Source organism: Heterodontus francisci, chromosome 19, assembly GCF_036365525.1.
Source record: "Heterodontus francisci isolate sHetFra1 chromosome 19, sHetFra1.hap1, whole genome shotgun sequence".
NCBI classification, from domain to species: Eukaryota; Metazoa; Chordata; class Chondrichthyes; order Heterodontiformes; family Heterodontidae; genus Heterodontus; species Heterodontus francisci.
The window spans coordinates 72,806,485-72,821,172 of NC_090389.1; the positions used below are offsets into that span (position 1 = coordinate 72,806,485).

General features: G+C 42.4%; 1 protein-coding gene across 1 annotated transcript in view; it reads right to left on the bottom strand.

The window, feature by feature from the left end:
• LOC137380181 (calcium/calmodulin-dependent protein kinase type 1-like) overlaps window positions 1–14,688 on the bottom strand; it is a 202,124-nt gene that overhangs the window by 15,854 nt on the left and 171,582 nt on the right. The window contains exons 5-10 of the mRNA XM_068051945.1: window positions 11,324–11,462; window positions 10,611–10,737; window positions 8,490–8,565; window positions 4,432–4,544; window positions 638–716; window positions 209–296 (exon numbers count right to left, since the gene is read on the bottom strand). Of these exons, the coding sequence (XP_067908046.1) occupies window positions 209–296; window positions 638–716; window positions 4,432–4,544; window positions 8,490–8,565; window positions 10,611–10,737; window positions 11,324–11,462 (622 nt within the window). The remainder of the gene's footprint in view (window positions 1–208; window positions 297–637; window positions 717–4,431; window positions 4,545–8,489; window positions 8,566–10,610; window positions 10,738–11,323; window positions 11,463–14,688) is intronic.

The window sequence follows — 14,688 nt, forward strand, 5'->3', positions numbered from 1 at the left end:
GTCTGTGGCACAAATGTGTCCTTTTTTGTGGTTCAGTTCAACAGTTGCCTTTTATTTTGTAATTTCTGCTGTTTATTTCATATTTCATCACTGTTCCCTTCGTGAGCGTGACACAGGGATTAAATCTGTATTGATAAATGAGAATACTTGGCAATTTAACAAGATACTGCACAAACTCTAAACATGCCAGTGTCCCCCAGGTACCTACCTTCCATTTACTCTTTGCAAAGTTCTTTTTGATTTGGGCGCTGACAGACTCATGGATGTTCTTATCTAAGGCAGTATCACCAGCAATCCTACAGGATAAGAGAAGATATCAGTATAAGAGAACAAACAAATACAAACTGGTACCATATATAATAAATGAGCACAATGACTATTGCCCAACAGAACTAGGCAATAGAACATAAAAATACAAGACAGGAATGAGGGTAAAACATGGTCTATCCAGATCACTGTCATTTGGGCCCGTGTGCAGAACTCATTTAGACTATTTTTTATCTCCCTCCTGCTATAACAAAGTCCATTCAACATTTAAACAGCAACACCCCCTCCCCCACATCTTTTTTCCTGTTAAACTCTATTTATAAAACTTCCATTGGCACAGCAAATAGATCCAATTCAGTTCAAATCTTACCAGGGATGCTGCAAAGCTTGGTCACAGGTGTAACGTTTGCTTGGGTCCTTTTCCATCAGATGTTGAATAAAATCTTTGGCTGGATTGAAACCAAATTAAACATTAATGAAAACAGCAGTTATTTGATGTTCACAGCTTGTCACTATCCGTAACCCAACTAAACATTCTCCATGAACAAGCAAGCTCAGAGTTCGATAAGGGGCTTTGGTAGCCAGTACACTGCCCTCTAGTTACAGCAGAGCTGGAAGGTACCATTTTGGACTAAATCTATATAGAGAATGGCACAGCATACTGATGTGCCAGTGAAAGTGTACCAGACGATCTTTCTACAATCCAACCAAGGAGTTTCTGATTCCAGTTATGCTGTCAGGGCAGATGCTGAGCAGAGGATTGATGTTTTTTCATAGGAGCAAGGGGAAAACTGATGGATGAATCATTCTAGGTTATGCATCTGCATCTCTCAGTAACTGAGGCAAAGGATAGCTGTATCTCAGAATGGTTGCCACCATCACCATAACTCATGGCAAAGGACAGGATGAGAAATCTACAGGGAGATAACATCTGGAATCAGCTAGGCTATGACACATTAGATCCAGATGATATGTATCCCAGTAAAGACAGTTGGGGAAGAGATAGCAGATAAACTAACCATATAATTATCCCACAATCTTTGGAAAGAGGAATTATGCAAATGGAGGATGACAAATACTACACTTCTGTTCAAGAAAGGGCAAGGATAACCAAGAAACTTATAAGTGAATTATTTGTACCTCAGTTGTAGATGAGCTTCTGCAGTTCATAATTTATCGGATGAAATCCACAAACACTTACAATAGCTCATTGGTATGATCAGCATGGTTTTGTAAATGCCCGGTCATGCGTCACTGATTTCATTGCATTTTTGAGGAAATTAGAGCATATAACTAAATAGGATGCAATGAATGTATATACGGGCATTTGGAAAGAGTTAGATAAGGTGCCACATAAAGATATTGATTACTAAAATTAAAGCACATGTATTAAAGGGAATGTAGCTGTATAGAGTGATGGCTCAGAGATAGAAAGCAAACAGTAGGAGTAAATAACAAAAACAAGAAATGCTGGATTCACTCAGCAGGTCTGGCAGCATCTGTGGAAAGAGAAGCAGAGTTAACGTTTCGGGTCAGTGACCCTTCTTCGGAACTGGTAGGAGTAAATAGATGGTTTTCCAGCTGATGTAGACACAAGAGGAATGATATTGAAGCCTGCTGATAGCAAATGAGGGGACATAGCAAGCTGTGAAGAAGCATTCCAAAGATTGCAGGGGGAGATACAGAAGTGACAGATGCAGTTCAGTGCAGAGAATTGTGAATTGGGGAAAAAGAACAAGGAAAGGCAGTATAACCCAGGAATAAAACTCAAGAGAGATCCAGTGTTGCAGATAACCAGATCTTTAAAAGGTGGGAGCATAGAATACAAAAGTTGTAAAAAGGCAACCTGGATTATGGGCTTTATACATTGGAGTGTGGGATATAAAAACAAAGGAAATGATGTTGAATTTGAATTAGTCATTGGTTAGGCCACAGCTGGAGTACTGCAAGCAATTCTTGCCAACCCGTTTCAAGAAGGATATTAGAGCTGGGAAAAGATTCACCAGATGATACCTGAGAAGTTATCACTATGAACACAATCTCAAGAAATGGGACTTTTTCCCACCAGCATGCTGGAAAGTAAGAGGGATCAATTGTTGTTTGATTACACCTCTGTGAAACACTTTGGGCCATTTTTCTACATTAAAAGGTGCCATACAAATCCAAGTTATTATTGAATTTAATAATAGAGAATTTAGAGAATAGGAATCTAAAAGAATTTCAAAATGACAAAAGGTATTGAGAGGACAAACAGTGAAAATATTGTTTCCACCAGCTGGCGAATCAGTAACAAGGGAGCATTAACTCAGGATTTTTCTCCAGAATAATGAAGAGGAAAACTGAAATGGTATTAGAATATGTAATACTTTACCACACGTTGCTACTGAGGTGGAAACTAAGAGATTGTTTAAAAAGGAATTGATTAAGTGCTTGAAAAGGATATGAGGAAAGGGCAGAGAAGTAAGATTAGAGAATACAGCTCTAGTTGGAGAGTTAGCACAAACATAATTGGTCTACTGGCCTCTTTCGGTGATTCCAAGACTATTGGCACCTGGATTCAGGTGGAAGCAGGATCAGAGCTCATGGCAAGGAACAGGACCCGCTCTGACCTGGGGACTGGCAGAGCGTATTGCGAAAATTGTGAATACTGCTACTTCATTCTCCTTTTCAAAAGAGTATGGAGTAGTTTTGATGTGCCTCAGAGTAGTAGGAGGCAGCTTTTTCTACATAATTCCCATGTTTTATCAAAATTGCCCCAGGAGCTACGCAAAGCAATCCAAGTACAAATGAGCCCACCACCCTGCTTTCTCTCACTCGTAACGATGATATGTCCCAGGCAGATATTTGTGATAAAGATGTACGCTGGACCATTCTCTCTACAGGGAGGTAAGAGCTGCAAGGACAAGGCAATAAGCAGAGTACTGACCGTACTTAACCAGCCTGCACTTGCAAAACTCAGAACACATTGTCGAACATTAGATGTGACTCCACAATTGGACAGCCCTTACTGAACAATCCCGAGCATGCTATGAATTACACTAACAACCAATTTAAGATTATCACAGGGTCACAATGTGACTCACTTACGAACATACAAATTAGGAGCAGGAGTAGGCCACTCGGCCCTTCGAGCCTGCTCCGCCATTCAATAAGTTCATGGCTGAACTGATTTCTCCACATTACCACCTACCCCTGGTAACCTTCCACCCCCTTGCTGATCAAGAATCTATCTACCTCTGCCTTAAACATATTCAAAACTCTGCTTTTATAGCCTTTTGAGGAAGAGAATTCCAAAGACTCACGACCCTCTGAGAGAAGAAGTTTCTCCTCATCTCTGTCTTAAATGGGCGACACCTTATTTTTAAACAGTGATTTCCCACAAGGGGAAATTTCCATTCCACATCCACCCTGTCAAGACCCTTCAGGATCTTATATGTTTCAATCAAGTCGCCTCTTACTCTTCTAAATTCCAGCGGATACAAGCCTAACCTGTCCAATCTTTCCTCATAAGACAACCCGCCCATTCCAGGTATCAGTAAACTGCTTCCAACGCATTTACATCCTTCCTTAAATAAGGAGACCAATACTGTACACCTTACTCCAGGTGTGGTCTCACTAATGCCCGGTATAGCTGAAGCATAACCTCCCTACTTTTGTATTCAATTCCCCTCGCAATACACAATAACATTCTATTAGCTTTCCTAATTACGTGCTTTACTACATAGCTGCTAGAAGCTACATACATTCATATGCAGGGTCCTGTCCTCTGCAGGCAAAGGGAACATGCCCATGCATTGTGCCATTTTTTAATTAAACAAAAGCATGGGGGACAATAGTTTTCCATGACAAAACCTTGACCCATCAAAGTCAACTTGCCAACCAACCAGCATCCCTTTCTTATGCAGTATAAATTGTTGGTCTCTCTGAAATTTGGCATTCTTGTGTCTGTCCTGATGAGTGCAAGATGAACAGCTTCGGCAATACACAAGGAGAAAAGTTAAATGTAAATATAAGAGGGGGCGGGGGAACAAAACGGGAGCCTGATTCCTGCAGAATGGATAGCAAACAGTTTTACTGTCCTGCATATAACCTTAATCTGCGAAAGTCCAATGAGTGGATCTGAGCACCTCCATATGTCAATATAATGTAGCGTCCAGCCCATACCAGAGTCCGAAATATCATCCCAGTATGGAGCATCAAATTCATATTCAGCCTTTAGAATCTGCTCAAAGAGCTTTGCATCATTTTCATCATAAAATGGAGGATAACCACACAGCCTGCAGAAGACAGAGAGATAAAAGTGAATGTCAAATAAGCAATCTTCAGGAAACCCACACAGTTATTAGGGCCAGAACAATGATAACACGGCTGGAAAGGAGACTGCTAGATAAGCAATTGCCCCTCCATCCACCATTACAGTATCTGACAGTTTTGAAAAGTAATAATTTGAAATTAAATTACAATTTTAATGAATCTTTCCACTTGCCATGGTAAAAAATATCAAGGCTGGCGAATGGAGCATCCCATTCTATTTTTAGGCAGTCAAGCCAGCTGCAGAGGTAAAGCACTGTGTTTCCAGTCCACCACACCTCAACCTCTGAAGAGCATCCCCAACTGCATCAGTTTCTCACACCAGACAGGCCCTCTTGTGATTTTAATCACTGATATTAATCAGTGAGATTAATAATTTAGTGCCAACTGGAAACTGTTTATTTTTTAAATGGGACCACAAAGCTTCTGAACCAACTTGTTGATTGTCCTTTCCCTCCATCACACCCTGTTCCACTCCTCAATCACCCCCAACATCCCGTCCCCTTCTCATGGCACGTTTCCATGCAAGTACCTGCGCTTTTACCTCCTCTCTCCTCACCGTCTAAGGCCCCAAACAGTCCTTCCAGGTGAAACAGCGATTTACTTGTACGTCTTTCCATTTAGTATACTGTATTCACTGCTCACAATGCTGTCGGCTCTACACTGGGGAGGGCAAATGCAAATTGAGTGACCGCTTTGCGAAACACCTCCATTCAGTCCACAAGCATGACTCTGAGCTTCTGATCACCTGTATTTTTAATTCTCCACCTTGTTGTCACACTGACCTTCTCTGTCCTCAACCTCCTACATTGTTCCAATGAAGCTCAATGTAAGCTTGAGGAACAGCACCTCAACTTTCAATTAGGCACTGTACAGCCTTCCAGACTCACCACTGAGTTCAACAATTTCAGGGTGCAATCTCTGCCCCCAATTTGTTACCAGTTCTCTGCATTTTTAGAACATTACAGCGCAGTACAGGCCCTTCGGCCCTCGATGTTGCGCCGACCTGTGAAACCATCTGACCTACACTATTCCATTTTCATCCATATATCTATCCAATGACCACTTAAATGCCCTTAAAGTTGGCGAATCTACTACTGCTGCAGGCAGGGCGTTCCACGCCCTTACTACTCTCTGAGTAAAGAAACTACCTCTAACATCTGTCCTATATCTATCACCCCTCAACTTGAAGCTATGTCCCCTCGTGTTTGCCATCACCATCCGAGGAAAAAGACTCTCACTATCCACCCTATCTAACCCTCTGATTATCTTATATGTCTCTATTAAGTCACCTCTGCTCCTCCTTCTCTCCAACGAAAACAACCTCAAGTCCCTCAGCCTTTCCTCGTAAGACCTTCCCTCCATACCAGGCAACATCCTAGTAAATCTCCTCTGCACCCTTTCCAAAGCTTCCACATCCTTCCTATAATGCGGTGACCAGAACTGCACGCAATACTCCAGGTGCGGTCTCACCAGAGTTTTGTACAGCTGCAGCATGACCTCTTGGCTCCGAAACTCGATCCCCCTACTAATAAAAGCTAACACACCATATGCCTTCTTAACAGCCCTATTAACCTGGTTAGCAACCTTCAGGGATTTATGCACCTGGACACCAAGATCTCTCTGTTCATCTACACTACCAAGAATCTTCCCATTAGCCCAGTACTCTGCATTCCTGTTACTCCTTCCAAAGTGAATCCTCACACTTTTCCGCATTAAACTCCATTTGCCATCTCTCAGCCCAGCTCTGCAGCCTTTCTATGTCCCTCTGTACCCTACAACATCCTTCGGCACTATCCACAACTCCACCGACCTTAGTGTCATCTGCAAATTTACTAACCCACCCTTCTACACCCTCTTCCAGGTCATTTATAAAAATGACAAACAGCAGTGGCCCCAAAACAGATCCTTGCGGTACACCACTAGTAACTAAACTCCAGGATGAACATTTGCCATCAACCACCACCCTCTGTCTTCTTTCAGCTAGCCAATTTCTGATCCAAAGCTCTAAATCACCTTCAACCCCATACTTCCGTATTTTCTGCAATAGCCTACCGTGGGGAACCTTATCAAACGCCTTACTGAAATCCATATCCACCACATCCACTGCTTTACCCTCATCCACCTGTTTGGTCACCTTCTCGAAAAACTCAATAAGGTTTGTGAGGCACGACCTACCCGTCACAAAACCGTGCTGACTATCTCCAATGAACTTATTCTTTTCAAGATGATTATAAATCCTGTCTTTTATAACCTTTTCCAACATTTTACCCACAACCGAAGTAAGGCTCACAGGTCTATAATTACCAGGGCTGTCTCTACTCCCCTTCTTGAACAAGGGGACAACATTTGCTATCCTCCAGTCTTCCGGCACTATACCTGTCGACAATGACGACATAAAGATCAAGGACAAAGGCTCTGCAATCTCCTCCCTAGCTTCCCAGAGAATCCTAGGATAAATCCCATCTGGCCCAGGGGACTTATCTATTTTCACACTTTCCAAAATTGCTAACACCTCCTCCTTGTGAACCTCAATCCCATCTAGCCTCGTAGCCTGAATCTCAGTATTCTCAACAACATTTTCTTTCTCTACTGTAAATACTGACGCAAAATATTCATTTAACACTTCCCCTATCTCCTCTGATTCCACACACAACTTCCCACTACTATCCTTGATTGGCCCTAATCTAAATCTAGTCATTCTTTTATTCCTGATATACCTATAGAAAGCCTTAGGGTTTTCCCTGATCCGATCCACCAATGACTTCTCGTGTCCTCTCCTTGCTCTTCTTAGCTCTCCCTTTAGATCCTTCCTGGCTAGCTTGTAGCTCTCAAGCGCCCTAACTGAGCCTTCACGTCTCATCCTAACATAAGCCGCCTTCTTCCTCTTGACAAGCGCTTCAACTTCTTTAGTAAACCACGGCTCCCTCGCACGACAACTTCCTCCCTGCCTCACAGGTACATACTTATCAAGGACACACAGTAGCTGCTCCTTGAATAAGCTCCACATTTCGATTGTTCCCATCCCCTGCAGTTTCCTTCCCCATCCTACGCATCCTAAATCTTGCCTAATCGCATCATAATTTCCTTTCCCCCAGCTATAATTCTTGCCCTGCGGTATATACCTGTCCCTGCCCATCGCTAAGGTAAACCTAACCGAATTGTGTTCACTATCACCAAAGTGCTCACCTACATCTAAATCTAACACCTGGCCGGGTTCATTTCCCAGTACCATATCCAATGTGGCATCGCCCCTGGTTGGCCTGTCTACATACTGTGTCAGAAAACCCTCCTGCACACACTGGACAAAAACTGACCCATCTGAAGTACTCATCTAAAGTGCATGTTTTGGTCTTTCTCTTGTTTTTGCTTTCAAACGGCAGCTGTTCATCCTTCAGTCATTCACACCTCCTCTAGAAAATTTTTTATGTTTCTTTACTTGTCCTTTGTTCCCTGCATGACTAACTCTTTTGTCATTTAATCTCTCCTGCCTTCCACCCTATCATAGACCTTCCCTTTTGTTCTTTTTCCACCCTCTCCCATTTCACCTACTCAAAACCTATTACATATCTGACTTTTCCCAGTTCTGATGTAACTCTGTTTCTCTCTCCACAGATGCTGTTAGACCTGCTGAGTACTTCCAGCATTTTCGGTTTTTATTTCAGATTTTCAGCATCTGCAGTGTTTTGCTTTTGTGATTGTCCTTACTTGTTTCACATAGGACCTTCCAGCCAGCAGAGCCAAGACATCCCATTAACTTAGATTGGATGTGAATCTAGTTTAAAGGCATTCAAAGAAGATTTAAATCCTAGTCTCTGCCGGGTTAGCTAATCTCAAACCACCATTAACAGATTTGAACTGTGTGGTCCATTTGCTCCTCTTCAAGATCAGATTCAATGAAAGTAACTTACAAGATATAGGAGATGACTCCTATAGACCAGCAGTCAACTGCTTTACTGTAAGGTTTCTGTGCCAAAACCTCTGGAGCTGTGAAAGAAATCAAAGGAAGACGGGTTAGCAGAATGAACAGCATGTCATTCCTCTGACAGACAGCAGACATAAATGACCCATGGTGACAATACATCATCTCTAGTGCAAATCTAAGCCCATTTCTAATTCAAACAACTCGCCCACTTCCATTGCCGTTAGTTCTGTTCTTGTGTGTCTGACCTTCATTAACAGTGAATTACATCTTAATGTAAACTCATATGAACATGCAAAAAAAAAAAGAGTTGGCCATCCAATGCATCCCTGCTAACATCCTCACACTCCTTCATTGAGGCACACGATCTGCTGCAAATGTGAGGAGAAAAAGAAAACAGGAAATAAATCTTAGATCAACTGAGGAAAAAACTCGAGATAAATTCTTCTCTGAACCCTGAAGGCAATCAAACAAGTAACTTGGTGACCCACTGTTATATTCAGACATATTTCCCATTCTCCCAGCTACCCTCTAAATGTAGAGACAAATTCACTGAATCCCAAATGGTTTTAATGGGCTGAATTTTATAAGTCTGCTACCGAAGGGCGAAAAAATGGCTGCTTGCGTGCCAGAGAGCTGCCGCGATTCCAAGTGCAGTGGCTCATTTAAATAGCTGGGGCGGGCCCCCTGCCAATCACATGGAGGGGCTGGGGTGTCCGTCCCCAGCAATGGCGCCAGATGCCTATGCACAGGCGCTGACGCCATTTTTAAAGAGCTGTCAGCCCTACGGGAACGTTTAAATATTTGAAGTGAAATTGAATTAAAATAAATAAATACATCTTTTTTGCCCCTCTCCCAACCCCCCCATAACAATTAAATTAATTATTTGCCCTTTTCCCCCCACAAAACACTTACTTTTACAATATGACCTACCCCACCCCCCAAACTGCACAAAATTTCAACTTCAACCCTTCCCACCATCCCCTACACCCATGACCCCATTCCCCCTCCTCCCGCACTGATAAACTTACCTTCCTGCCCCCCCAACCCCCACTGGTGTTCCACTTCATTTCCCCAGTCTGGGATCCAAAGGCACAGTAGCGCCGGCTGCCAGGGTGAAGATTGCGGCGGAACATCAGGAAGTGATGTGAAATTAATTAATTCAAGTATTTTAATTTATTTAAATATTTAAATTGCGGTCCCATCGCTGAGCGGCAGGGGGCGCCGCAAGGTCTCACCGCCGCTGGTAATATAGGACCGGGCCCCACCGGCGTTGAAGTCTGTGGCGGGCCTCATCCGGGGCCATCTTCAGGCCACCCCACCACAGATCCCGATGTCGAGGGCTCTTTAAAATCCAGCCCGATGCCTGTACATACAATAACCCCAAGAGTCTTCTTCCATTTGTTTCTTTGAATTACAAATAAAATTCTCTTCCAACTTACTTAGAAAAGTTTCCAAGCTGCAGAAATTGTGAGTCTGAAGAAACGGGCCCTCCTCTCACATGTGCCTTCTCTCTATCACCCACCTAGACATGCTTCTGTTACCACATTCTCACTACATGCCAGTCTATGTCGGCACGCACACATTACATATGGAGTCTGTCTATCATGCACTACATGTAGTTTCTGTACAGCATTTAACAGATAAAGCTTTCCTCAACTTAGCACATGCACTTGTGGCTCTTTCCTAAACCAGAAATGTGGTCTGAGCATCAGTTCAAGTCAAACGATTTACATATATTTCCATAGGGATTGCAATAATCCTGCTCATCTACTCCATCCATGCAATCTTGTCAAAGATTTCAAGGCCTAAAAAAACTAATTCCATGAACTCAATCCAAATTTAGTTCCAAAGGTAAGGGGTTGGGGAAAGAACCTTTGTACTCTTAAATCAGTGCAGTAATACCAGTTGTTATTTACCTAATTGCTACTGCTTCAGCCCAAGTACTCCTTTATTGATTCAAACCCTGCATTCTATCCAAGTACTCCCCTAGTGCACCACCCTCCAAGCATCCCTATACCCCTTCATTCTGGGCCCCTCTGGGCAAATGTAAGTTAATAGTAAAGCTGCAGAACATTCAATCTGCTTTGCAGTTGTCCTGTGGACTCACCCACGTATCCTGGTGTACCACACGCTGTTGACATCACACTCCCGGTCCCCTCAATTTTAGACAGGCCAAAGTCACTGATCATTATTTTGGAATCTTCATCGACACTGTAATACAGCAGGTTCTCAGGCTGGAGGCAAAATGCAAAAGAAAAACAAATATTCATTTCAATCACTGAATACACAAGAGTCTCCATGTGGATAATACACAGGCCAATTAGTGCAAAAGTGTGTGTACTGTAGTATTTTGAGAATTACATTGTACATTTTGTTCACTTGATGCCACCATGCACACATGAGCCAGCAGACGGAGCTGAAAGAGAAAGCGAAAGCAAAACAGAATAAAGAAGACTCCATTATGTTAAGCAGCATGCTGCTTCTGTCTCTGTCTTTGCCTCATATTTCTTATTAAACTCGGCTAAACTTTGCTCCAGTCCTGAGAACATCACATGTACTTGTGTGTGTAAATTAGTTGTGTTTCCTACATTACAATAGTGATGACAATTCAAACAGCATGTCATTGGCTGCAAAACGCTTTGCAATGCTCTGAGGTTGTGAAATGTACGATACAAATGCAAGTCATTCTTTTTGTGAATCTGACACTTAAATATGCTTTTTGTGGTGTACATCTCTTCATACGAATGGGGGAAGTTAAATTAGTGTTTCGAATCCGTAGAAGTGGAGCACCTGGAATTTATTGCTTCAGCGCCCACGTACCTTCAAGTCTCTATGTACAATGCCCAGTTCATGTAGATACGTGACAGCATCCAGTATTTGCTGAATTAACATGCTGGCATCCTTCTCTGTGTAGAAGCCCTTGTCCACTATCCTGTCAAACAGTTCACCACCAGACACGCTGGGAAAGTCAAAACAGGGAACACAATGATAGTGGCACAATTCAGGAATTGACCTCAATTTATTGCTATGAGGCACTGTGGAAACTCTTATTCATACTGATGAGAACAAGACCTGTGCTTAGGATTATCAGAACAAATGTTTAAGCAATTCCCAAGTAATACGAACTCATGCAATCTAGCTAGAGGGATTTACCTTCACCATGAAGTATTGTCACCAGGAGGGTTTGGAATATTGGTATTACTTGTCTGATGCTCTTAATTCAACCACCTTCCACCACTTTCAGCAACAATGAGAGACTTGCACCTAATGCTACTTCAGTGTTATATAGATCAAAATGCTCTCTCCCTACACAATCCAGCTTCAAATGGTTAAGAATCTATAAGTTTTCTTTTACAGTACAAAAATTCCAAACAACCACCTTTACTGACAGGTATAAAATGGACAGTGCAGTGCACAGCACAAGCCAAGCCATTACAAGGAAGCATCGTCAACACACTGTGATGCTTATGGTTATGTTGTATCCCAGAACAACTCTTAGAAATCTTTCTTCATACGACACTTTCCTGGCTGCTGAAAAAGCTCAAACTACAAGATTTACCGACAATAATATAAAAGCAAAATACTGCGGATGCTGGAAATCTGGAATAAAAACACGAAATGCTGGAAATACTCAGCAGGTCTAGCAGCATCTGGGGAGAGAGAAGCAGAGTTAATGTTTCAGGCCAGTGACCCTTCTTCACAGCTTACAGATTTACCGACAATGTGGTTTTCAGATTTGGATCTATTTCTACCGAAAGTAAAATTTAAATAATTCATAGCACCACACATGCGCTTCACGGCATGGCTCCTTAACTACAAGAAAAAAATTGCATGTCTTGCAGGAAGTTAACAGAGTGACAAGTTCCTTTAGGTTTTACTATCAGCTACATCTGGATGATGAATGCTCCAGTATCAGGGAACGTCCCAACTACCATGTCTTTAGTGCTAATCCAATGATACAATTGCTAGCCGCACAAATAACTAGACCCCCATGAATTTACAAATCGTGACACAAGATCTCGCAGCGAAGAAGGTTGCAGCGCAGACCAGGAAATACTGAAAACAAGCAAAGTGAGAAAACGAAAAAAGTCACCACTAAATACATCAGTGCAGGGGATTTCCTCCAATCTATGCAATCGAGTAAAACAAATCTTTCTGCATTTATTTACAATCACAGTAAATATCGCGCCTAGAAGACATCAACTACACAGGAGAGGTTTCCACTTGAGGGAGCTGTTCAAAACTTAGGGTCATAAATTTAAGATAGTCACTTATAAATCTAATAGGAATTCAGGAGAAACTTCTTTAGAATTGTTTAGAATGTGGAACTCGCTACCACAAGGAGTAGTTGAGATTATTAGCAAAGGTGCATTTAAGGGGAAGCTAGATAAATACTTGAGGGAGAAAGAAACAGAAGAGTATATTGATGGGTTTAGATGATGTAAGGTGGGAGGATAAACACTATCACCGACCAGTTGGGCTGAATGGCCTGGTTTCTTGATGTAAAATTTTACGTAATTCTATGTAAACCTCCTGCTCAAAGAAAACACCATCTGGATACATAGAGGCACAGCACCACCTAGGGGGCATATTTAGCGAGTCCAACCTGTAAAGTCACAGCACCATCTCCAGGACACAACTTGCATTTCTACAGTGTTCCTCATGTACAGACAGATGCTTCAGACGGTTTTAAACAGTCAAGGGCAAAATGGGAGAAAGGAACAAAAAGTTAAAAGCAGGGTCAAAGAGATGGGTTCTAAGGATGCTTTTGACCGCAGAGAGGGAGGTGGTAATGCGTCGCAATTGCAGAAGAAAGGGGATTGTTCATAAAAAGAGCAGTCACAGATTGTGAAACCTTCAAGGAATAAGCTGATGTCAGGGGAGCAAAGAGGAGCTTGAAGGAGATTCAGGATAGTTAGTTGACTTGTTGCTCACAATAGCTGAACCATGCAAGAAACAAAGCTAATACGATGCTGGGTTATATTCTGAAATCCATCAAGTTCAACTCCCCAGAGGACACGAAACTGTGCCCAGCACTCATCATTGCATCCAGAGTGCTGCATACCATTTCAGTCACTGTGGTAAAAGGAGGCCATCCAGATTCCAGAGGCAATGCAGAGGATGGCAAACAGTTAATCAGAATACGTTGGTAGGGTCAACTTCAAAATGACAGTGGCGCAGTGGTTAGCACCGCAGCCTCACAGCTCCAGGGACCCGGGTTCGATTCTGGGTACTGCCTGTGTGGAGTTTGCAAGTTCTCCCTGTGTCTGCGTGGGCTTCCTCCGGGTGCTTCGGTTTCCTCCCACATGCCAAAGACTTGCAGGTTGATAGGTTAATTGGCCATTATAAAATTACCCCTAGTATAGGTAGGTGGTAGGGAAATAGAGGGACAGGTGGGGATGTAGTAGGAATCTGGGATTAGTGTAGGATTAGTATAAATGGGTGGTTGATGGTCGGCACAGACTCGGTGGGCCGAAGGGCCTGTTTCAGTGCTGTATCTCTAAACTAAACTAAACTAAACAAAGGAGACATCTTACAGGGGATATTATGAGTGTAAGATACTTAACAAGGCAGAAAAAGCATACACAAAATTATACTTCTGCACATGCCAGACAGTAGGACAAGAGGTCACAGATTCAGAGTGAAAAACAGCAGATTTATTAAACTATCATCCTCTATATAAAGAATTGGTTTCAATAGCTGAACACGGTGAGAAGAAGGATTGCTAAGGCCAGGATACCTGACTAGGTGTTGAAATGGGATAGTGCTGTCCGTATTCTATAAGACCAAATGAGCTTCCTTTATCCAAACCCAACTTGTGACCTAGAGTATCAGCTACAGGACAGTGTTGGGAATTACCCTTTATTACAACTGCTATTATTTTTTTGCCTGCAATTTTCTTACATTTATTTTACTAGGACCTTAAAGGAGACTTTTCAAAGAATCTCATATAGGTTCAGCAGTTTGTACCTTATGGGATAGAAAAAGAGTTTGGAATCTTCTCGGAAGCAAGGGTAGAACCCAAGGTTGACAGGTGGCACATAAGGATGGGTTTCCCTGAAGACACCTGCACCTGCAAATCAATTGCTCTGTCATAAAGTCAGGAGTGGGGCTAAGTGTTGATGATTCCAGATGATTTGCCCAATTTGTGCCTTAACACGTGCAGCATTCGCAATAAAGTGGAT